General features: G+C 28.9%; 1 protein-coding gene across 1 annotated transcript in view; it reads right to left on the reverse strand.

Moving 5' to 3' along the window:
* Nucleotides 1-483: 483 nt before the first annotated feature.
* The window catches only part of LOC118192267 (ectonucleotide pyrophosphatase/phosphodiesterase family member 3-like), a 130428-nt gene continuing 106653 nt past the window's right edge, over nucleotides 484-24258 (reverse strand). The window contains exons 13-18 of the mRNA XM_035363193.2: nucleotides 21379-21560; nucleotides 12920-13102; nucleotides 12263-12401; nucleotides 10474-10678; nucleotides 7287-7443; nucleotides 484-6184 (exon numbers count right to left, since the gene is read on the reverse strand). Of these exons, the coding sequence (XP_035219084.1) occupies nucleotides 6044-6184; nucleotides 7287-7443; nucleotides 10474-10678; nucleotides 12263-12401; nucleotides 12920-13102; nucleotides 21379-21560 (1007 nt within the window). The 3' untranslated portion in view covers nucleotides 484-6043. The remainder of the gene's footprint in view (nucleotides 6185-7286; nucleotides 7444-10473; nucleotides 10679-12262; nucleotides 12402-12919; nucleotides 13103-21378; nucleotides 21561-24258) is intronic.

A 24258-nucleotide genomic window follows, 5' to 3' on the forward strand; every position in this document is an offset into this window, starting at 1 on the left:
AAGAAAGACAATTAATTAGATATTTCGTTGACTATCATCGTTTGAACAAGGTTACGAAAAAAAAAACCAGCTACCATCTTCCTAGTATACTGACGTCCCGAATACTGACGACATGCGGGACACTCGGTCTGGAAGATTCGGGATAGATACACTTCCTAGAATGCTGACGTTCCAAATACTGACGACATTCGGGACACTCTTTCTGGAAACAAAATGTTTTCGACGCTTGATTTAACAAATTAAGAAATTTATAAATAATAGTAGCATTTCTTAATAATTTAAATCATTTTATTTTTAATAACATATCTGATTGATGTCGATTAAAAAACATCAGCTACTATTGCAATTGTTAAAAAAATATTTCTAATACTGTATATTACATACTTGGCAAAGAATTGCTTGATTTTCTTTCTTTACCTTTTCATTAAATATGATGAATATCACACATAAATGTTTTATAAAATAAACAGTCAGTTTCCATCACATATTTTCTATCTTTCTTTTAATTTTCTTTAAATACATAAAATTTTTACTTACAAATTAGACACACAAGTTTCCCAGTTAAAGTTAAATTTAATTAATACATTAAATAAGTACAAGTATTGAAATACTTAAATGATTAGTGTAAGCATTAAAACGGTATATTTGAAAAGTTGAAAATAAATATCCCAAGTTAACACACATAGCATTAATGGACATTTAAAATGATGAAAAAACATCTTTATAGAGATACAGACATACATGATTTGGTAGGTGGAAATAAAATAGTACTATAATCTGGATGTTATCATATATGCATTCAAACAAAACAAGAAACACTCTATAACACATCACTACTTATTTATGATGGTATTTTTTGTTACCATTCAGAATACCAAATACAGTCATTAAAACAATATGAAATCGTGTGACAATAATGTTTATAATACCATCTCTATCTATAAAGATTATACATAATTAAATCACAAATTAATAATTTCATAAATTTACTGAATTTGTATCAATGTCTAAAAATCATATAATTATGTATATAACAACTGTTAACAAATGTTAATATTTGAAAAGTTTCTTTGATTTTATATTTCAAGATATTACAGATAACTTCTAAAATAAATAAATGTTTTAAATTTCAAAACTTTTAGTATAACTTCAAATTCAATTCAAAAACACTTTGTACGCCACAAAATCTGTATAATAAAATACACCGTAAAAGATTTAAAAAATTTCTTGAAAGAATAATCATGTATAATTTAACAATTACTGCTCTAGAAAAAGATTTAAAATATCATGAATTAGCAGCCATAAAGTGTTATAAACAATAGCTGTAGCTAAAAAAAAAAAAAAAAAAAAAAAAAAAAAAAATACTAGGATGATATGTTTTTAAAACATAAAATTTGTAGTCTTTAAAAATTTCATTAATAAAAAAAAAAAAAAAAAAAAAAAAGAGTTACAGTAATTCTGCACTTCATGAGAATATATCAAATTATTCCTGCAAGGAAGAATATGTATTATGATTAAGTGAAAAGTCTCTCAATAACATCGCACAATGTGTCATATATAGCTATTATAGAAATCAAGTCTACAAAAAGTACTTACACGGCCTTTATTTTCGCAGTTGTTGTAATACAGATGCAATCCCAAATACAGAAAAGTTTTTGAATAAAGCAAATATTCATATTTTGACATTTTTAAATTTAAAAAAATAGTTTTGTAAAAATTATGAATTTTAACTTTTTATACGTTTCCTGGTATACAAAATTCATTATACAAAATAAATACAAAAAGTGTCATTCCCATAAGACAAATATTGACTGAGATATTCAATTTTAAAGTTTGAGATCATATTAAGGGGCCATACACAAATTGAATAGTAAAATGTTTGCATCTGTATGCAACTAAAAATAAAATACCAATACAGAAAAATATTTAAATGTTAAAAGATTAAGTGAAGCACACTCTGCAAATCATGGCTAAGCAGAATGTCATGAAAAATATTTATCAATATATATATTTATATACAGTATATATATATATATATACAGTGAAATATGTTCATATATGAAATATATACAGTGAAATATGTTTAACACGGAAACGCTTAAGACGAAATATCGTTTAACATGAAATAATACAATAATTCTGACAAACTACTATGTATTTTCATGCATTTTGTTTCTCTTAACATGAAACAAAAATCATTTAACACGAAAGGATATCCCTTTTGGAAATGAACAAAATACGGCCTCACAGGCGAAATTTAAGTGGGATGTGAAATGAAGGAGAAGATGGTTTCACGTTTCATAGAAAGGAGGCTAACTTGGCTTTGAAATACCCTCAGAATAACCTGTGACACGAGCCAGTTTTGTTTATCTAAGCTACTTTCACCTTTCTACAAACTGACCTCTCGTCAATTGGCTTTGGAATTTGGTGATGAGTACATCACAGTGTGAGTTTGGTTCATATGTTGCATTCTGCATGGAATTCAGTGACTCCAAAGATGAATGGAAATTGTTTCCATCATGCACGATTATCAAAAGTATCAGATTCTTTGGTGCCATAAGAAATGTAGGAAGAGGATATTGAAATTGAGCCAAAACTTAATGTTTTCGGCATTACTGGACTATCCTACTGTAGTATCGGAAGAATTTGTTGCAGTAGTTAACGATAATGTGTTTACAACCCTAATTATGGTAGACAAAAACATCATTTGGAGTTTGTTCAAAGCTAAAAAAATATCATTAGTGGAGATTCCGAAGACGGAAATGAAATGAATAATGCAGCTCATGTTCCCATGTCATCCGAAACGAGGAACATCTTAAAAAGTATGCGCAGTTATTTAGACGCATGTTCCAATGGTGAAATGAATAACAAAGTGGACAACATTGAACAATTTGTTAACAATCTGATGCTAAAAAAAACAATGCAAAGAAAAATATCAGATTATTTTCCAAAAACTCAATAAATGTTTTGTTTTTCAAAAAACTTGAAAATTTTGTATTAAATTTCATCAAGTTCTTGTGGATGTTTTTATTTCATTGATTTTTATTAAATACATGTGTATATACATTTCTATGTAAATAAAATGTACTCTAATAAACTTAATTTTGTTGAATATATGTTGTTTTTTTCCAAATATCCTTTAACATGAAATTCTTTTAACACGAAAAAATATTCCAGTTCCCTCAGTTTCGTGTTAAACGATTTTCACTGTATGACACTCAAAACTTAGAGAAATCATATTCTGCAAAACACTGACAGGTACAGTATGTAGCCAACTCATAAATATTTGATAAATTAAAAATGAAAAATATTTCTAGTTTAATGAACTTTTTAGTATGATTATTAGATTATGATTCTATAATATAATATCTTAAGAATGTTAATAACATATTTCTAGCATTCAGAAATTTAAAAATTACACATGTGAGAATGCTTTCAGAATACATTTAAAACAAAATTTTAAATTAAAAGAACGTTACTCACTAGTAAATCACAAAAGAATATTTTCAAATGGCAAATCATTCTAATTTAATTATTAATCAATCCCTCAAGGCAATCAAAAATGGCGTTGGAAGTTCTCAAACTTTGAAACTGAATATAACAATTGCTAATTTTTGCTATACAAGTTTCAAACTTTTGTGTTTATGTTTTTTAATGAATATACAACTTTCCTAAATGTAACTATAAAGATTAGAGGATCGTATATAAAATTAGATTTTAAATATTTACAATTTTTTAAAATTTATTAAAAAATGTCAAAACATAAATATTTACCTCATATAAAACATTTTTGTAACTGGAAGTAACTATGAGCAATGTTTTCTAAAAATAATGACCATATAAGGACTTTTGTGGACATGGTGTATAAATGAAATTACAATAGACACAAATAACAAAACATTTAAAATAAATGACTGTTGTTATATTTACAATATCACATATAAAATGACTTGAGGGTATTTTATTTTAATATGATTTTTGTAAATATTACTAAAACATTATGAAAATATGTTACTATACAATAATCAGATCATATGATTTATTTATCATATTTTTATATCATCATATCATTTAATGAAAAACTAAATAAATACAAGTTGAAATCATAAACACAGTAGTATATGCAAGGCATTAAAAATTATTATAGAGTTTGTAACACAAGCATAGTACGTTTTTATATTCTAACAGAACTTAACAATATTCTCACTTCCGTTAACCTGAAATTGAAAATGTGATGGTATTTATTTTTTTAATAGAACAGAGCCCTGCATAATATGTAGATGTTGTGTGCACTGTTCTTAACAGCTGATGTTTAGAAATATTCTCATTGGTTGGCCAAGAAGGAGCCTGTATTTCACTCAAATGGATTAGATGAAATCCAAAAATACAATAACTTATCCATTTAAAATTACATAATAATAGCAAACTTATAAGTCTATGGTTTCAACTCTTCCCCCCCCCCCAGTCCTCTTTCTCAAGCTGTGCCAGAATGCCTTCTTCTAAGATTTCTTGATTCAAGTGCAGCATTTCATATAATATGTAATACTGAAAGCATTTTATTTTAATATAAAGGTATATATAATCTATTTTATTTCAAGAATGTATATTATTACTTATATTTTTATTAATATAATATTAATATTCAAAAAGCATAAATAAAATGTTTCTGTTGATTTTATTGCACTTACATGAGACATATTTAACTTTTTTCTTGTTCTTTTGTGTCATTTGATTTCAGACCATGCCATAGTCAATCTCTGCCACAAGCCTTTTGTCATCATAGTTTGAGCTATCAGATCAAACAAATGCCTTCTAAAATCACAAAATTCTCCTGGTTGAGAACTCTTGATATAAGCACCCTTATGAATATGTTTACCTGAGAGTCATTTGAGATAAAATTTCATTTCGATAGCCATATGTTTATAAGTGATACACATACTAACTTATGCTAACAGGTAAGCAAGTTTTCCTTTTTTTGCCTCAATAATATATGCTACACACATATTTCCTTCAAACTGCTCATAACATAAAAGTTACTGAAAAACCTTGGAATTCTTTTTTGAGCATCCAATTTCATTAAAAAAATTCATAGCATCAATTTGGTGCCGCCTGGATGCTGCACCTAGGGGGCACAGATGTCCCCCCTTGCCCCGCCCTAGCTCCACCACTGTGGAACACTAAATACTAATAAAAAAAATCTAAAAATGTTTTGCATATACTGGGTTTCTTTAACCAATGCAAAAGCAAAATGTCTCCACTTCATTACAAATATTATTAGGCTACAATTTAGTTTATAGAATTTCATGAAACCTTTACAGATAACAGGGGCGTAGCTAGAGGGGGGCAAGGGGGGCATCTGTCCTCGGGCACAGAATCCAAGGGGCGCCAAACTGATGTTACAACATTTTAGAATTAAATGTTTTCCATCCTTGGCAAGCAGTAGGGGGCACGAAATCTTCAGTTGTCCCTGGGCGCTGAAAACCCTAGCTACGACTCTGACAGATAAAATTTCAGTTCTAACTATTAAATCATTATCAAACAAATATGTTTGTATATTTAATTACTAGTCCACATTCTGTACACATCAGCAGAAAATTTACAGAAAAGTTCCATACATTTTTAAAAATGTGATACAGATTTCCTTTTGTGAAACACCAAGACTATCCCACTGAAGTTGAATTTTCCCTCTTTTCAAGTAAAAACTGGCATCCTTATATTTATTATATTCTACTTCGCCTCAAAGTTCAAGGTTCAAGAGTTAAAGTATATAAAATATAAATATTTTTAAATATATATGTTTTCCTCTTTATTGCACAAAAATTAATTATACAATATTATATACACATTAATCAGACAGTATTTTGCTTCCTACTTACTGCATTAAGTATGTAAAAAATGTAATAATGAGACTTTAAAGCTGTATATTTTTGTTTAATTTAATATCACTTCTACAGTTTCCAAACATGCTTGAAGACTTAATTGCACTTTAAAAACTATTCTGCTATGCTGATACATCTAACATTCTTCAATGAAGGAAAATAAATTATGAAATAGATCTTTGAGGCAACATTGTTCGCAGGTGTATAGCATCATATATTGGTAGTCCAGTATAAAAAGAAAGCCCAGTTAAATTCTCAACATCAATAACACGAGCAACATTCTTTTCGATCACCCTTGTTGCAGGCTGAAAGGAATACAAGAAATATGTGTATTAAATATTCATAATGCTCTTGTTAAATATAATAAAATAAAAATGTGAAATATAATTTCATAAAAATTAAACAAAACTGCAAATATAATTTTAATATTTGCTATTTTTGAATATATATACAAGAAAAATAAATAAAAAATGTATTTAAAATTTTTTAAAATTTATTTAAATTTAAAAATTTTAACATTAATGATTTATTTTGTGTAACTGCAGCAACAATAAAATTCAGATATTATTCCAATAATAAAAAAAATTTAATTATATCATAAAAGGAAACAAACATGAAAAGAAATAAAATAAAAAATAAAAATACATTCTTGTTCACCTGTTTAATTTTCCATTTAATAAATTTTTTATTGCTAACTTTGGCATCATTGAAAACATTTTTAACATTATTATTATAATTTAGGTTAAAATAACACACTGAATAACGATTATTGGAGAAGTTTACAAGAATCAGCATACTGTTTGTAAATTTTGCAGGACTAATTTTGATGGTTTAAACACCTAACCATCTTCTTCAGCATTTGCACTTAGGCAGCTGAAGAGCTGGTTCCATATTTAAATCATCGAAATTAGTCTTGCAAAATTTACAAGCATTGCGCTGATTCTTATTGGTTAACTTCTTCAATAATTATTGTTACAATTTGAAACAATAATTTACTCTTTAACTTGATGTTGTATATTTTTAATTTTTATTTCATTTTATGGCTTTTTCAAATTTGGAAGCATTAAAAATACCAATTTATTATTGTATGTATGTATATAAAGCAATGTAATGTAGGTAAGTAGTTATATAAACAGACTTACAATCTATATACAATTAGAAGTCTTACAATTTAGAAAACTTATTTAAGTACAAAATTCTTATAAAGTTATGCAATGATAAAACACCTAAAAGTTTATTAGAGGAATAACAGCAGCAAAAATTTATTTAAACATAGAGAATTTCAGCAAAATTCACTACTGTAAAAAAATTTTTTTAATAAACTTGTAAAAGCAGAAAGAAAATATGTAAAGACATAAAATATTAGCTAACAATTACATTCGTCAAAGAATACATTAAAATACTCACTTCACAATTTTGAGGGTATGGATGATTTGGTAGAAGCAAAGAAAGAACTTCTAAAGCTGCTGGATCACAGTCTTCTAAAGAGACTGTTCTGTTAGAGCACCATGAAGCAACAACAAATATGTGAGTGGGTACAACAATTGGACCTAATGTTTCATTCCTGTTTTAAATTTTATGAAATAAATATTTTTATTAGAATATTAAAACTAGATTCTAGCAAATTATTTACTAAAAATCAGTGCTATTACATGAGAGTTATTTGGAAAGTAAGTCTCAGAATATAATAATTCCTGCACCAAAAAACGGCACTAATCTGTCTATATGGTATTGTATCTTCAATGACTAAAGAATGCGTCATAACAAAAAAATTTATATGGTGAGATGCTGACAATTGTAAAGGTGTTTAATATTAGGGATAGTCCCAACGGCTGTGAAATTTAGAGGCAAATCCATGAGGTGTAACACTGATACAGCTATGAATGAGAGAAAGCACAGAAGATAGGTTCAATTGTTCATTTCAAGAAGAACACACATGCATGATGAAGTGAGAAACAGCCAACTATCTGCTGCGAGTCATCAATTAGTTTATCTAATTGCTGTGAAAATTTGTGCGAATAGATGTTCATGAAATCACACTTGGCTGAAATTGAAACAGACCATTTCTACATGCAAAATCGTGTGCATCATTTTCTATAACAGAAAAGGTGTCATATTGGTAGATTTCACACCCAGAGACAAAACCATCATTGCTACTGCAAACTGTGTAACATTGAAAAACCTGCAACGTGCCATTCGAAACAAGAGACACTGCTTGCTTAGTGATGGTGCCATTTTAACGGCACTATAATGGCAGACGACATTCCACTCATGTGGCTCAAGATCTCTTTAAGTCCTTTATTAGGAACAAATGAAATAATGATGCCAAGTGACGTTTACCTATTCTTGTAATTACAAGTACAGGCAGAAATGGATGATAAACCAGAATTTCATGATTAGTAATATAGGGACAGTTCTTCCCCAATTATGAGGGAGAATACTGTAGGGAGCAGTCAGTCCAAGAACCTTGCCCTCCTTTTCCCCTACCACCAACCATTCAAGAGGACTTTGGCTCGCTGTGTATTTTGAGTCCCCTCTTGCCACACAGTCACTGTACACTTATAAACATCCATGCATTCTCTGGGATTCAAACCTGGGCCCTTTGGTATGGCAATCAGTGTCACTAACCACTATACCAGCTGGGTGGCAACCTATTCTTTCACTTAGTGATTCTTGAGTAGCCAGCATTTTGATGAGGATGAAGACGTGACAGATGCTTGGCAACAGCTTGGCTAACATCACAGGTGGCCAGCTTCTAAGATGCTGGCGTACAAAACTCTTTTCTCAATATGATAAATTATTTAATATGCTGGGTGACTGCATTGAAAATTAATGTAATACTTGTAAATCATTATTAAATATGTATCTTTGTCAGCATCTCTTTCTGCTTTCTTTTACATACTAATGGAACTTACCTTCTGAACAACCCTTATATTTAAATAAATCTTTAATAAATGATTCCATTGATGCATATTTAAAAATACTTAAATATTGTTCATATTTTTTCATATTGCTGCATTTCAATTTTTATCTGTTTTATATTACTGTGTATTTATTTTGTATTTCTTCAACTAATTTATGAATTATTTTACTGAAATTTTGAGTCTGTTATTGTGTGTTTTATTTAAGTGTCTAGTCTTTAAGTGCACTTATATTACTTTTACATATTAAATTGCTTTTACACTTACAATTATATGCAGATAAATGCTGGAACTGTAAAAGCTTAAAGAGAATCAGAAATTTTCTCCTAATTCGCTCCCTCCCCATCAAATTTGGCAATACCTAGAAATTTCTTATCAACTTGGCAACATTTTAGAAATTTTCAAAAGACTCATTTCTGAAAGGTCAGAATTTATCTTTCTAAATTCCTTACACATGTCTCCTTTGCACTTGTTTCCTTTTGCATTTAAATTTAATAAATATTAGAGAAGTATTTCAATTTTAAAATTAGACAAAACCAAGACACAGATTAATTTTAATTTTAAAGAGATGTATAACAGGCAAACTTCATACCCATTACCCTACAGTACAAAAGAATATTAAATTTTGTATATTAAGTAATTAAGAAATATCTACAATTTTCTTAAAATTTATATTTTAACTTATTCTTATGCACGTATTGTTGCTGTTTTTGTATATGATAAGTGAACTTTGTAGTTTTTATATACTAATTTTACTTTTGAATTGTCTTATATATATATATGTTATCGGTAAAGTATGAAATACCCACATTCTATAGAACACCTAGGCATTGTGTATAATGCCAGATGTCTTTAGGCAAAGTATGAAATATAAAAATTATTACATACTTTTCCTATGCATTGTATATAATACCTATGCATTCTATAGAAAGACAAAAGCTATTCAGGCAAAGTACGAAAAAAGGTTCTGATAAGACTATTTTATATGTTACTGGCAAAGTACAAAATGCCAGCATTCTATAAAATATAGAATATAAAATATGCCGATATATTGCGCGAATTCCCTTGACCCTTATTGACGTTAGGGATAGGAATTTGCACAGTACTTTCCAAAGAAGTGGGAAATCGTTTTTCCAAATTCCTTTTCATTTTTTGGCCAGTACTTCCAGATTGATTTTCGAATTTATCTTGTCTTCAATAGCATTTTCAGTTTTGAAACAAAGGGTGCACAAAATATCCGCTTCATTACCTTTACTAACATGGCCACAGAAGGTTATGTATATTTTGGTGACATTTTTTGCATGCAAGTACATCACTTGTTCCCTTTTTAAACACACAGAAAAGGTATCAGAAATGGAATGTCTGAAATATTGAATGAATTGAAATACATGTGAAATTCGAAACAAATCGGAGATGTGCTTCATACTTTGCTGGTTTCTCATTTAGCATTCTATAGAATGCCTAGAAAATGTGTGAAATATGAATCATTTCATACAATATCAGCTAGTTTTAGGCATTATGTACAATACCTAGGCTTTCTACAGAATGCCGGATATAATTAATTTATTATTAGGATTACTTTGGTGTTTGAAAATTTGTGTTTTATTTATAGTGCAGCAGTGGCACAAATTTCTAATGAATATAATAAAAATACATATCATTGAATAACTTACATTATATTTTCCCTGGAAAGTCTTATACCAGTAGCTTGAACATCAAATGCTGGACCCATGATCACATTAAGATGATTTTGTTCTCTAACCCACTCACTGAGAATTTGATTTAATTTCTCTTCCAATATTTTGGAGTGGTTCATAGACTTTGGAACTGAATTAGTAACAAAAGTAGCCTGTTCTCTGGCACTTGCACCAGAAAAATCTATTAAATAAAAATAAAAAAATTGAACTTTCATAATTTAAATAGGGAATTAACATATTATTTTATAAAATTACAAACTACAAAATATTCCATTAGAATTTTAATAAAATGCAACAGATAAAAAATAAATAAAATAAATAGAAAAATAAATAAAAAATTAAAATACAGATTTACAGTATTATTAAATAAATTAATTCAACTCTTCTGCAGCTTAAAAGCATATAGTAGTTCGAATATGATGTTAGTATAAGAATATTCAATAGGTTTATTGATCACAGAGCTAATTCTATTTATTCATTTCCATAATCATGGAATTAAAGGTTAATGGAAATTAATAACATGGAATTAAAGGTTTTCAAGTTTAGTAACTAGCATACTTGCTATAACTGCAGAAATGAACCCCCATCGAGCTCAAATAAAATTATAAAGATGCTGGTTATGCAAAGCAAACACATTTTTTTATAGATGAAGCAGAAGAAAATCCTTCTAGAACTTTTATCACATTGTATGTGTGTGGAATCGAAACTGCAAAAGCTAATACCAGAAGCTGCTATATGTTGAACGTTCTTATTAACTGAACACAAGATAAAAAGCCTCCTAGTAATGCAGTGGCATGTAAGAGGCTGATGACTAGGAAATTAGAAGAAAGAGTAATCATCAAGCTAAAGGGCACAGTTACATTTTGAAAAAGACAATTATATTTTTGAAAAGTTTAAGAAAGACCTTGTTGTAGAAGATTTCTCAGTGAAAGGCAACAATAAATAAATAAATAAATAAAAAGAGGAGAACCTCTTTCCTATCAAAATAAGATCCTTTGAAGTTAATGATGAGGCTCAACCCATCTCTCAAAGTTGATTAAAAATACCATCATTCAATATGTTCATCACTGAAGAATGCAAATAAAAGTACTGAAAGATATGCTTTTTTCATTTAGTTGTACTTTTCAGGTTTTATACACAATGTGTTATTTGATGTATTTTCAACAAAGTTGGATTTTGAGACCATAATGAATTAAACTGCATTCATAAAGAATCTACACTAGTTAGTTTTTAACCCATTACCTTACAATTTACTTTTAAATGATTCACTTATGATTCATTATGACTTATAATCACACAATTTTAGATAGAAATGATGACAAGAAAATGTGTAAATATCATAATAAGTTTTTTATAAGTTAGAAGAAATTTATATATTATTTAAATATTTAAATATGCAATAGGTATTGTCCACATCGATTTTGGCATAGAAAACATGGTGTTACCCATGTTGAATTTGGCATAGGAAATGTATTCTGGTGAAACTCATTACTTCCAGTTAAAGTTTTGATTAGAAAATTCATTTAAACTAGATTCAAAGAGTAATCCAAATTCCATTCTATCAGTTAAGCAGTGCAAAATGTGCACACACTGTTTTCTGAAATGAGTTTCATTTTCAATATTCAGATATTTTTTAAATGGATTTTACTAATGATAATTTTCTGCAGTTTATTCTTTAATAGATCAATTCATTTTAAAACAAAACATAAAGCAAAAAGCTCCATTTCTTTCATTTTATGTAATCTAAAAGAAAATAATTACTAACCAGGAGGATACAAAGGCCTCTGAAGAATATATTGCTCCTTTACAACAAATGCATCGTAATCCGTACACTGTGGTGCATCATTAATGGGAATTCGAGCATCGCCAATCCAGCAAATATTGTCAAACTTGCTAAGATTTTTCTAGATAATTTTAGAGAGATTTAAACAGATCTCAGACAAATGTGCATCTGCACTTCCAAAAACATATTTTTTTTAAATGTTTAGAAAACTAAAGCAATATAAATACATGTTTCTGAAAATTAAATTAAGCTACAAATAATAAAAATCAATAATAAGCAATTTTATATTTTTTGCAGAAAATTTATTTTCCAAAGAAATTAAAAAAATTGTTTAAACAAATGTAATAATGGAAGGCAATTAAAACTAAAAGTGCAGGTTAAGGTTTCAAATCAGAATAAAATGTTACAGAAAAACTTTTTAAAAAAAAATTTACTTTTTACATGTAATTTGTATAATTTTCATAAGGATGAAGTCATGGTCAGAGTTGAAATACTGAAAGCAGCTGTAAATTATGTTTAAAGTTATTTAGAAAATAATGCAGGTACATTTACAAGAGTGAAAAACAAGATGCACTTTTAAAAATAAAAATAATGGTTAGTATGAATACATATATCTTAAATACAGCAAAAAATGTGTACCTGTGCATTTAAAGTAAACGCTGTCCACATAGGTAAGTGAAATTTTAAATCGAATGCAGTAACATAATCTTTATTATACAATAGACGGAGAGTATTATTGTCTTGTGAACTATATGGAACTCCAAACGGCAAGTGCAAACTGTGGATTGCACTAACATCTAAGATGACAGCTTGCTTCTGAGACTGAAATGGAAAACATTAAAAGGAATAAATCCCCAAAAGCTAACATCTCAGGAAAATAAACATAGAAAAATGCATTAACTCTGAAGTATAAAAAGGAAGTTTTTATAGACATCATTAATATTTTGTAAGCATCTTGCAAATTTGATGTACAAATGCAGTACATATAAGTATTACATTTGAACTATTACACATATATATATTACATATGCATATGTCATATATACTGTAGATAACCTGAAGATAGGTGCATTGTGTAGATACACAGGATGACACAATACAGAAGAAAAACTTTCAGATATATCTATTGACTGAACATAGTTTTATTTTGTGATAAAACAAGCCTTAATAAGCAAACATGTTTACACATCATCATTATGAGTGTGGCATGCACTCCATAATTTTATATAGCTATTTACATCTTTAAATGATGGGCAAAGCAAAGCTATGACAATCACATTTTGATACAGTGAGAAGAAGGTAGGAAAGGTGAGTGCACATTTTAGCAAAGCAATATTTATAGAGTCAGCGTCTTTCTTTAAATTTTGAAGTGTAATTGGATAAAAAATATCTGCTATACTACTCTTACATAATGGCATAATGCGGATTAATTTTCATATGACCCACTTAGATTCATATATTACTAGTGTTAGAACAAGAAGAAGATGTGGCCAAATTAAAACAAGGATTTGAATTAACTATTGCTGAATTAAACTTAGTAGTTTTTTCACATTTTTATACCTGATATATATTACTTTATGCCTGCTTTTTTTAATGTTTGGCAAATTTTAAATTTGGGAGTTCTATTTTCTATGAGTAAATTAATTAAAAGTCAGACTTCTTCTTGAAAGATATTAATACCATTGCAAACATCTTTGATCCTGATAAGTTTAGTGTGAATAGTATTAAGATTTACATTTTTGGAAATGTTGGAATGCCAATTAATGAGTTTGATGGTATTGAAATTGAATTTTCTTCTTTTAACATCGATTTTTAGTTTTTTTGTATTTTAGCCATTTGTAAATTAAATTTATATTATCTTGTTGATGCTTTCCTTTTGTTAACTTTGAGGCAAGGTGAATAAATATTAGCTTCTCCAATTATCTCAAAATTATTAATTGCTAAGATGTCAACTACATATATGTAAATATTTGAAAAATGGATCTATTATTCATTATTAAACTCTTTTTGGAAATTAAATTCTTTAATAAAGAGGTGCAAGTTATATAGTGCCGAAGAAGAGTTAGAGCCCATAGGGATCCCATTAACCTGTTTGTAAATAGTATTATTAAATTTGATGTAATTTTGAAACAACACACTTTTAAGATAATGCACCAATTCTCTTGTATTACTACCATAAGAATTTCTGGAAAAAATGTTGATAGTGTTAAGAGACTATAAAAAATTTCATGTAATGATAATATAGTATACAGATATTTGAAGTCATAGCAATTAATATTTGTAATTTCTAGATCTTGTATGGCTGTCAAAATCTTGTGTGGCTGTACATGGTTATTAATAATACAACTGTCAATTTGTTCCTTATTAGCAGAATTAGTAATGATTAGAATTAGTTTAAGCTTTTCGGCAAACTTATAGTCTATTTATTTTAGGTAGTTCCTAGTACCATTGGCAATTAAACTGTATTTTAATGGGGGAGGTCCTGTGAAATTTAGACAGTGCATAAAGGTTAGAAAACCTTTTGTTGTCTGTCAAAGCAGTAATTTTAAGTCTGCGGTGTAAAGCTCTTTCAATCATAAATACAATTTTCCACAGCATTAGGAAACGCTAGTTTCTTTGCTATTATAGGTACAATGGAAATGCTATATTCAAATGATAGATCTCTTCAAATGCAAACTTTTCCTATTTCCCTTTATTTCTAACTATAATAGATCACAAGTTATGCTCAATCATAGGCACACTAGAAATAGCATACCCAACATTAGTCTCATTTCTAATACACCTACAATGGAATTGTTATACTCAAATGAAAAAGCTCTTCAAATGCAAACTTTTGACTACCCTCATTTGTTTCTAACTGTAATAGATCATGAGATATTTTCAATCATAGTTGCAAAACTTGTATTTGTTTCTTTTATTAATACTTTGAAGTTCTTTTTTAATAATGTTGTAATAAAATGATTTCCAAATGATATTGAAGTTATTACTTGCCTTGTCTGTTTTGGCGACTATGAATTTTTGACGCTGAATGAATTAAATTTGATGCAGTAGATTAATTTTATTTTCCAGTTCCTTTCTGTTATGGAAGTACTGAAGCTTGTTGGTAAGAGAAATGTGAAGTATGAAGTTGTTAAAAATCACATCTTTCCATTCCTGTAGTGAGCAAATTAGTTTTGTAGTTTGTATTAACTATGAATGTGTTTATGTTATTTTCAAAGTTGTTGATGTAAAAGATTTTGCTAACATTGAAAATAGTTCGAAATTTGGTGCATTAATTGTCTTAAAGTTGGGTCTCCAACAATAAGTAAATTTCCAGTAACAAAATTTTGATGGTGCTGATCAACAAAAAGAGATATTTTGGTAATTTCCATACTCATTTAGTCAGGTCATCTAAACTCATGCTGGTTAGAGATTACATTGCTCATGGTTTTTGTATATTGGAAATAGGGTAGTGTTTTGAAGTTGTGATCAGGAAAAAGATGTTGATATGCCTTAAAAATCTGATCAAGTTTAAACGAATCATAAATTGGATGATAAAGTTAATAGTGCAGTAAGGTTTTTACAGAGAAATTAGCTTTTGTTCAATTTAAATTTATAGAAGTCAATAACCAGGTCTTTGATTATTTGGTAGCCTTTATACTTGTGTTAGACGTAATTAAGAAGTTGCATAATATTTTATTATTGAAATTATGGCATAATTTAAGTATATTTTTTGTGAAAAACTCAAGTTTGTATAAAAGTTATTTTGAAGTAGTTTGGTATTCAAAGTAGGAAAAAAAAAATTCTTTGCGTTTTTAGTCCCTTCCCCCTTTTCTCTGAAAAGTTTTCTTACTGTAAATTTTAAACTGACTATAGGAAGCAGAGTCTTTTTTTTTTTTTTTTTTTTTTTTTTTTAAATCTGCTGTACTTTGTAAGTAGTAACTGAGTCCATATGGGTAGGAGATTTACATTGCAAAATGTAAATAGATCCTTTAAGAAGTCTTTCTTTAAGGTTATAAATGATATCTAAAATTGAGATTTGATGTTGTAAAAATCATGTAACTGAAAATGTTCAAGTACTGCGGCCAGAGGTTCTTCCTTTTTAGTAGAACTTTGACTAAAGTAAACCATTTTAATGTGAGATCTATGGTTATTAATTCTGAGATTAATAAGAGTATTTTTTGTCATGCCAATATAAACAAAATTACATGTATTACAAATAAAGGGTTTTTTTTTTATTTATACAAGCCTTTCTTTATTTCCCATGCCATTTGGATAAAAGGAATGTGCTGTGATAGTCCATGACGGTAGAGATGCTAAACATGCAAGATATATAAGGTCAAGAGAGCTTAAAAATATGTTTTTAATCATTTAATTATATTGTTATAATTGTTGTTAGTAAATTTTATGCTATTGGAGGATCAGTCTTGCACCAATAGCCCCACTGAAAACATTCTACAATTGCACACTACAAGTGTGCAAAAGAAACATTCTACAATTGCACACAGCCAGATTTAGACTTGATAAGGCCCTAAGCTTTTTAATATAATGGGCGCTTTATAAGTCTGTTATACTATGTTTTAATACTATTTATATTATATTTTAATTTTTTGGGGCCCCCAGAAAGTGAGGGCTCTAAGCTATAGCTTGTGTAGCTTGTACATAAATCCAGCCCTGCAATTGCATCAGTATTAAAATATCAGCATGTATAAATTATTTTTTTAATAGTTTCCCTGCTACACTCTGACAACAGTGAGAACATGAGGGGTGAAAAATTCTGGAATACAGGAGAAAAAATATTACCTCAAGAGAGAAAGCAGACATAAAAGCCTCTTTGAATCAAATTGTTGCTGTGTAACTGATGTAACAGCTTACTGAAATATATTATAAATTATGTATTACAGTTAAATATTATGATATGCTAACTGGCTTTTAAGGATTAATATCTGACACAGTATGATTCTAATGTAGCATTGTATATCATGATGCCTCTAATTTGTTTACCAATATGGATACACTCAAATGTTGTTATATTGTACTGTGCAGGGCCGTCTTAAGGAATTCGGCACCCATGGGCTACTAAAAATAATGCGCCCTTCTTCCTAAGAAAATACACAGAATGGCAAATGGGAGTCGGAAATGTTATACGAAACAAAAGTGTCAGAACTAGAAAAAAACTATTTATTACTTTTATAATAAACTGTTATCTTTATTGTAACTTTTCTTTAAAGTCACTTATTTAAAAGATGGGTATAAATGTTTATCCAGATTTGAGGGGATTATCTCAATAATGACAGTTCCGATCAGTTTTTAGTCTAATCCTTAGAACTTGATCGGAACTATTATATGATTCTCCATCAGTGCATAACATAAACAAAATTAAAATTTAATTAAATAAAAAACCATTTAAGAACAAAAACACACCTTAATCTAAACAAATGTAACTTATATATTTACTTTCCTAGCTTTTTCTTTGGCAAACTGATCAATAATATCACTAGTATTAAATTTTCAAATAAATCTCTTTCAATAGACAAAATACTTAAATCATTGAGTTTACTCTGTCCCAAAGAAGATCGTAAGTAATTTTTTATTCTTTTGATTGCTGAAAATGATCTTTCGCCACTGCAGTTTGTTGTGGCGATACTTAAAAATATGCGCAGTGCTGTGGTTACGTTTGGAAATGTAGATTCAATTTTTAACTCGATTATTGTCTTTAAACTTAGTTCTGCGATAGATATATTTTCGGTATTTTCCAATAAATTCACATGATTAAAATGTAGGCATTCTTCAATAAAGTTGTTTTCTGAATCATTCTGATATATTTCGCACAACTTTGCTGCATTATTTCTAATTATGTCTTCATTTATATTTTTTAAATTAACTAGAAACCCAAATGTTGAATAAATGTCAATATATGCACATTTTCTCTTTTGTACTTCTGCTAGAATTTTATCAATAATAGCATAATATGTTTTTATGCGGAATTCGTCATTTGCATCAAGTTGCACTTCTTCCGACGTATTTTCGTCGAACTGTCTTTTTCTTTTCCGTAACCGTTTGTATTCATAACAGCCAGATAATTTTATACCTTCTGATTTGTAAAGGTTAAACGAATCTATATTTCGTTTCGATTGTACAAATTTTTCTAAAGAAGCATATAATGAAACAATGCATTCAATTGTAATATCAACTTTTTGAAGCGATATATTAGTTTTATCGATGGTTTCCAATATTTCACTCCAAAATGCTATCATAATAGCAGTTTCCAATGAGTTGAACACATTTAACAACCCCTGGGCTTCAACTTTTGTTGCAGGCTTTTGAAAATTATCTTTGTAAAGTTTAGTTAAAGCATTTTTAAAATTTTCATAGCCCGAAACCACTACTTTCACTGAATCAGCTCTTGCTGACCAACGAGTGTCGCTTAATTTTTTGGGAACTTTATTTTTTGCTGTTAGCGTATTTTTTAAAATTTCCCATCTTGATGTTGATGCGGCAAAGAAATTGTATAAGTTTTGTAGAAACAAAAACAATTTAGTTGCTTGTATGCAGCATTCAGCTGCCGATTGTCCAATTAAATTTAAAGAATGTGCCGCACAGGGCACGTAAATGGCAAGATTATTTCTAGATTTAATGCGTGCTTGGAGGCCGTTATATATACCCGACATATTAGAGGCATTATCATAAGATTGTCCTCTACAATCTTCCAAACTAATATCTAAATCATATAATAGCTTTAAAATACAGTCTTGCATTCCTGAGCTCTTATGGCCAGTATTCTCCAAAAATTTTAAAAACCTTTCAACGGGTGTTCCATTTTTATTGACGTACCTTACGACAATGGTTAATTGATCCATATGGGAAATATGGGGCGTCGAATCTACTATAATAGAGTAATATTTTGCCTCTTTTAGTTCCTTGATAATAAAACATCTAACATTTCTGCCCAATATTTTTAGAAACTCATCACAAATATTTGCAGATAAATAAGAAATATTCCCAGTACCTTTATTTGCAAAATTAAATATATGTTGTTGCAAAATAGGGTCAAATTTTGCTAAAAGTTCTAAGCACCCTAAATAATTCCCATTATGTTTATCACCAATAGTTTGATTTTCTCCCCTAAAAGCCAAACCCCTTGAACTTAAAAATTTTATGACTTCGATGATACGTTCTAAAATATTTTTCCAGTAATTCGTATTTTTTTCCATTGATATAATAGAATAATTTTTGAAATATTCCCATTTTTCTGTAGATCTGTTCACAATTATACAGGTGTTTTCTTTATGAAGGGCTGAATTTTCATGGTCCGAAATTTTTTCACTGTGTTTCCAATCGTTAAAACCTGCACTAAATGGATTATTGGCACTACCAAACAGTTTGCAAGGGATGCAATATACTTTTCCTGAAGTATTTGAGTATAAAAGCCAGTTTCTTTTTTGTTGTTTTCCGTTTTGTAAATGTCTATAAAATATCATTTTTGTAGCATACCTGCTCTGTGATTTGTAGACCACTTTAGATGATAATTCAATTGATAATTGCTTTGACATGGATGCACTGAATCATAGAATTTTTTTATGTTTTTTGGCGGGAAAAGGCAATTTTTTTCAATATGCATTTTTTTTTTGTCCACTTTGATTTTTATAAACCGTTCAATATACTACCTAATTTCTTTATACCTTAAAGTAAATATATTTTTAAATATAAAATGAGAAAAAAAACCAATTTATTTTTTAACCTTTTAAAATTAATAAATATTATCTTGCTAAATGCCATTTTTTTATTATGCGTTTTTTTTTTTTTTTGGTCCACTAGTGTATGTAAAAGGAAAAGAACTTAGGAAGATAATAATATAATTTAATAATTTCCACTTAATTTTCAATTTTTAATTCACCTTATTCAGTCGACAAATACTAAAACTATATCAATTTTACTTTTGTCGTGCAATCTATATCAAGGTACGCATCAGTAACCCCTTTATGTTCCTATTGTTACGAATTTGGTATTTAAAAAGCTAATGTTAGTTCAATTATAAATTAAATGGTTTTATTTCTCGCGCAGTGCAGCGCGTGACGAATATTAAAAGAAAGCTAAGCCGGAAAATTGAAAATACAAGAGCGCGTGCATTAAACAAATAAATATCTCTTTTTGATTTCGAGAAAGTACTGGAAAATTCTAGCGCGTGATTTTAAAATCTTATAAAAGGAGGAAAACATCTCAGTTTGTAGTTAGTTGCTTGCTTAGTTTGTTGTTGTTTAGAAAACTGCTCTTGTTGATTGTAGCGAATTCGCGGATTAGCGTTCTTTAGCTGTTTTGAATTACGTTCTATTGGATATTTGAGTAGTTAAAAGATAACTACTGTGAGATATTGTAATACTGCATGATAATTTGAGAAAATTTAAGCATTTTTGTTGTGATAATAATAAATTTTTGTTCATTTTTCATCGGACTTGTGCATTCATTTCATAACGAACCCGTACGCACGCAACACTATCTTTTATCAGGATTGTTAAAATAATACAATTTACGTTTAGATAAATGAATATGCCCTGGCGACGCGGTGAGTATACGTAGGTGGTCTTATATTAACTCCAGTACAGCTCCGACAGTTCAAATGCGACTGAAACAAAAGTACGATCGTTAGGGTGTTACTCCTATTTCGGGTTGCCCTTCTCTATCTATCGTTTTTCAGCACATTTGGAAGAAATAAAAATCAGTTTAATATTTTAAGAAGTGTTTTAATTTAATTTAAAAATAAGTAAAAACTAATAAAATGAAAAATAAATTTTTACTATATCGCAAATAAAAAATTGCCGCCTCAAAAGGCTTGCGCCCTAACCACAGGGCTAAATGGGCTTAGCCCTGTGGTTAGGGCGGCACTTTTACTGTGTTCAATACATTAAATTTCCATTTCAAAGGCATTAAGACCATTGAAATGAGAAAGCTTGAGTGAAATTTCTATGTATTTAGCTCAATATCCATGGCAAAGCTTGAATTATAAGAAAAAATTTATATGCTTAGGATTCACTTTAGATAACATACAGATTAGGTGTAATTGACATTTTATTCTAAGCATGGTTTTATTAACATATTTTGTATTAAATCATATTAAATACCTGAGCACAAGAGCAGTTAGAAGCATTAACTCTAAGATTATATTCCACTTCATCTGCTGGAATAGCTCCAGTTGCTGGTGCATCAGGTTCTAACTGAGATGGCATCAAGGTAGGAGAGAGTAAGGTATGATGCAAGCTTCCTCTTGTCCCATTATTTGGTTGTGGAATGACATGAATCAGCTCTAAAAATAATCAAATTCTTATTATCTTTTAAATAATAACTTTCAGGAAATTCTAAGCATATTAATTGCAAAACAAATCCTTGGGGTCAATGATGATTACCATAGAAATATATATAGTTAAAATGACAGTTAATTTAATGTTAGACTTTGTATTTTAATTTCATAGCTATTTAAAGTAATTATAATAATTATAGTATTTAATTTCCAGTATTTACAAAAATAAACATATTTAATAACTTCACAAATCTTTTAAAGAATGGGAGAAAGATCTTTTAATTAAAATAATCTTAAACATTTAACTGAAAGATATAAGTCTTCTCAAGCATACTTAAAAAACACAAGTGACAGTTAGAAAAATAACAACAAACCGTAGATTAAAAAGGGTAACTAATTAAAAATTCTTCTTTGATTCAATCACTTGTCAATGGATATAATACCATATGAAAAGTTATACAGTTGTTCTTCTGTGGAGGTCATATTTTAAAAAAGTCAGATCCAATTATTTAAGGGGAGGAATCTTTAAGATCAAGATTTTATTATTAGCACTAAGAACTTGGGATTTACAGTGCTAATAATTCAAGCAACCATACAGCATTAAGATGTGCTTAAAATTTTTTTATAGTACCAGCTATAATTTCTCACCATAACTTAGCACATAATGACAATTTTAGAAACATTCGCTAATACTGAAATCTTAAGAACAAACTATAATAAATATTTTTAAAATACTGATTTCTGAATATCTATGTTATATTATCAAGGAACCCCCCACTGCTATATGAAAAGTAATTGGTTTGAAGATTTCATACAGATTTTTCTCCAAAAAAATAATAATTCAAATATATTTTTAATATTCCCATATACATGAGTTTGATTCGATAGATTTTAAAAGCATTTTAACTGGACTCAAAGTGTTCTGTCTCTCAGCACAGAAACTAATTCTTAATGAGTTTGGAAGTGGAAAAAGCCAAGAACATTACATAATTGCACAATGGAAGAGAAATTTAATAGGTGAAGGATAAAAATCAAAAATGGAATAGATCAGATCTTCCCAGGAAATTTTATAAATAATTAGGTAGTATGTATATTAAAATCCCAACATAAAATGGTAACTTGTTTCTTGTAGTAATGAGTCTCATTAACATAGGAAAATGTTCAACCATGTAATCATTTGATGAGAAATAAATATCCACTATAATACTGATGTTTATATATTGGTCATTCAGACTATTTTCCTCAACACTGCCAAAATTAATTAGAACATTCTAGGAAAATACAAACTATCAATTTTATAGCACCTCCAATAGCTAACAGGAACTGGAACTTTCATTTTCTATTTTAGAGTTGACTTGGACATTATTTTATCACACATAATAGTAAATTTTATTTAGGTACATTATTTATTTTATTTAAGACTTTCACAGTGCAAGAGATTTACAGTGCAAGAATAATGGAAGAAATGGCTGTATTCAAGGAATTACAGCCATTTCTTCCAATATTCTTGCACTGTAGCCATATCCAACTGGCAACATGAACTTAAGTTCAATTTCTGTTGAAAGTATGACTGATTTTTCAAGATCCCTGCATATAAGAAATTGAATTACTCTATCGTGGCACTTGAATTAAAATGTGGAAGATTATAACTTGTCATCAGATTGATTTCACTCACTAGTTATTGTTTTAGCCCCAGTTCCCCTTTAAGTCCAGTGAAAGAATGTAAGGATTAAATTCTCTGCAACTGTAATCACATTACCTTCAGAAAATCCTTGTGAAGATCTAAGATACCATCCAGTTCACTGCATAGATTTTAAACCAAACAATCATCAAAACTACATCACTCCATCTCATGTCCATAGTTTTTTGTGGAATACTTAGACTACAAATATCTTCCACTGTTTTATAATGATACTGTAAATCATCCTGATGTTGCAAAACAAAAGAGGCAATTTCAAAAGAATTAGCAAGTCCACAAGAGAAATAAAACATGGATTGTAGTACCTTTCTAACCTCCATTCGAAGCAAATGTGTTTTCATCTGATGGATCAAAAGAGCATTTCAAAGTGAGGTTAGAGTCTTAAGGGTGTTCCTAGAAAGATGGTGTTGGCTATATTGAAACCTTTTCTCCTGCAGTGAGATATGAAATTTTGAGAGTATTACTCACATTGGCTACAATTTATGACTGGACTACAGATCATTTAAATGCAGTTTTTTTTTTTTTTTCAAAGAAATATTGAAGAATTTATTTACATGAGAAGTTCCTAAAGTTTTTGAAGATCTGCAAAGAAAGTGGGGGTAAAGATTTAGTTAACAGATTTGAAAAAGGCATGTATGATCTAAAACAATCTGGAATAGTATGGTATACCAAAACTAGATGAACATTGAAAAGAATCAGGCATGACCTTGCACAAGCTTTGATTACTGTGTATATTATTTGAACTTAGCTGATAACATTTTACTTGTTGCAATATATGTAGATGACTTGTTAATTTTTTCAAGCTGCACCAAATTAAAACGCTAGTTTAAAGAAGATCTATAGATAAAAGGTTTGAGATGAAAGATTTGGGAGAATTTAGCTACTCTTTTGGAATTCAGATTCATATAAATATAGAAGATGAGATAATAGCAATGAATCATTGTGCATACACTAAATCTGTAATTCAGAAATTTTCCATGCATGAATCAAAAGCCAGTATCTACC

This window comes from Stegodyphus dumicola, chromosome 10 (assembly GCF_044657685.1).
Source record: "Stegodyphus dumicola isolate Sdum_Otavi_A_Nest chromosome 10, ASM4465768v1".
NCBI classification, from domain to species: Eukaryota; Metazoa; Arthropoda; class Arachnida; order Araneae; family Eresidae; genus Stegodyphus; species Stegodyphus dumicola.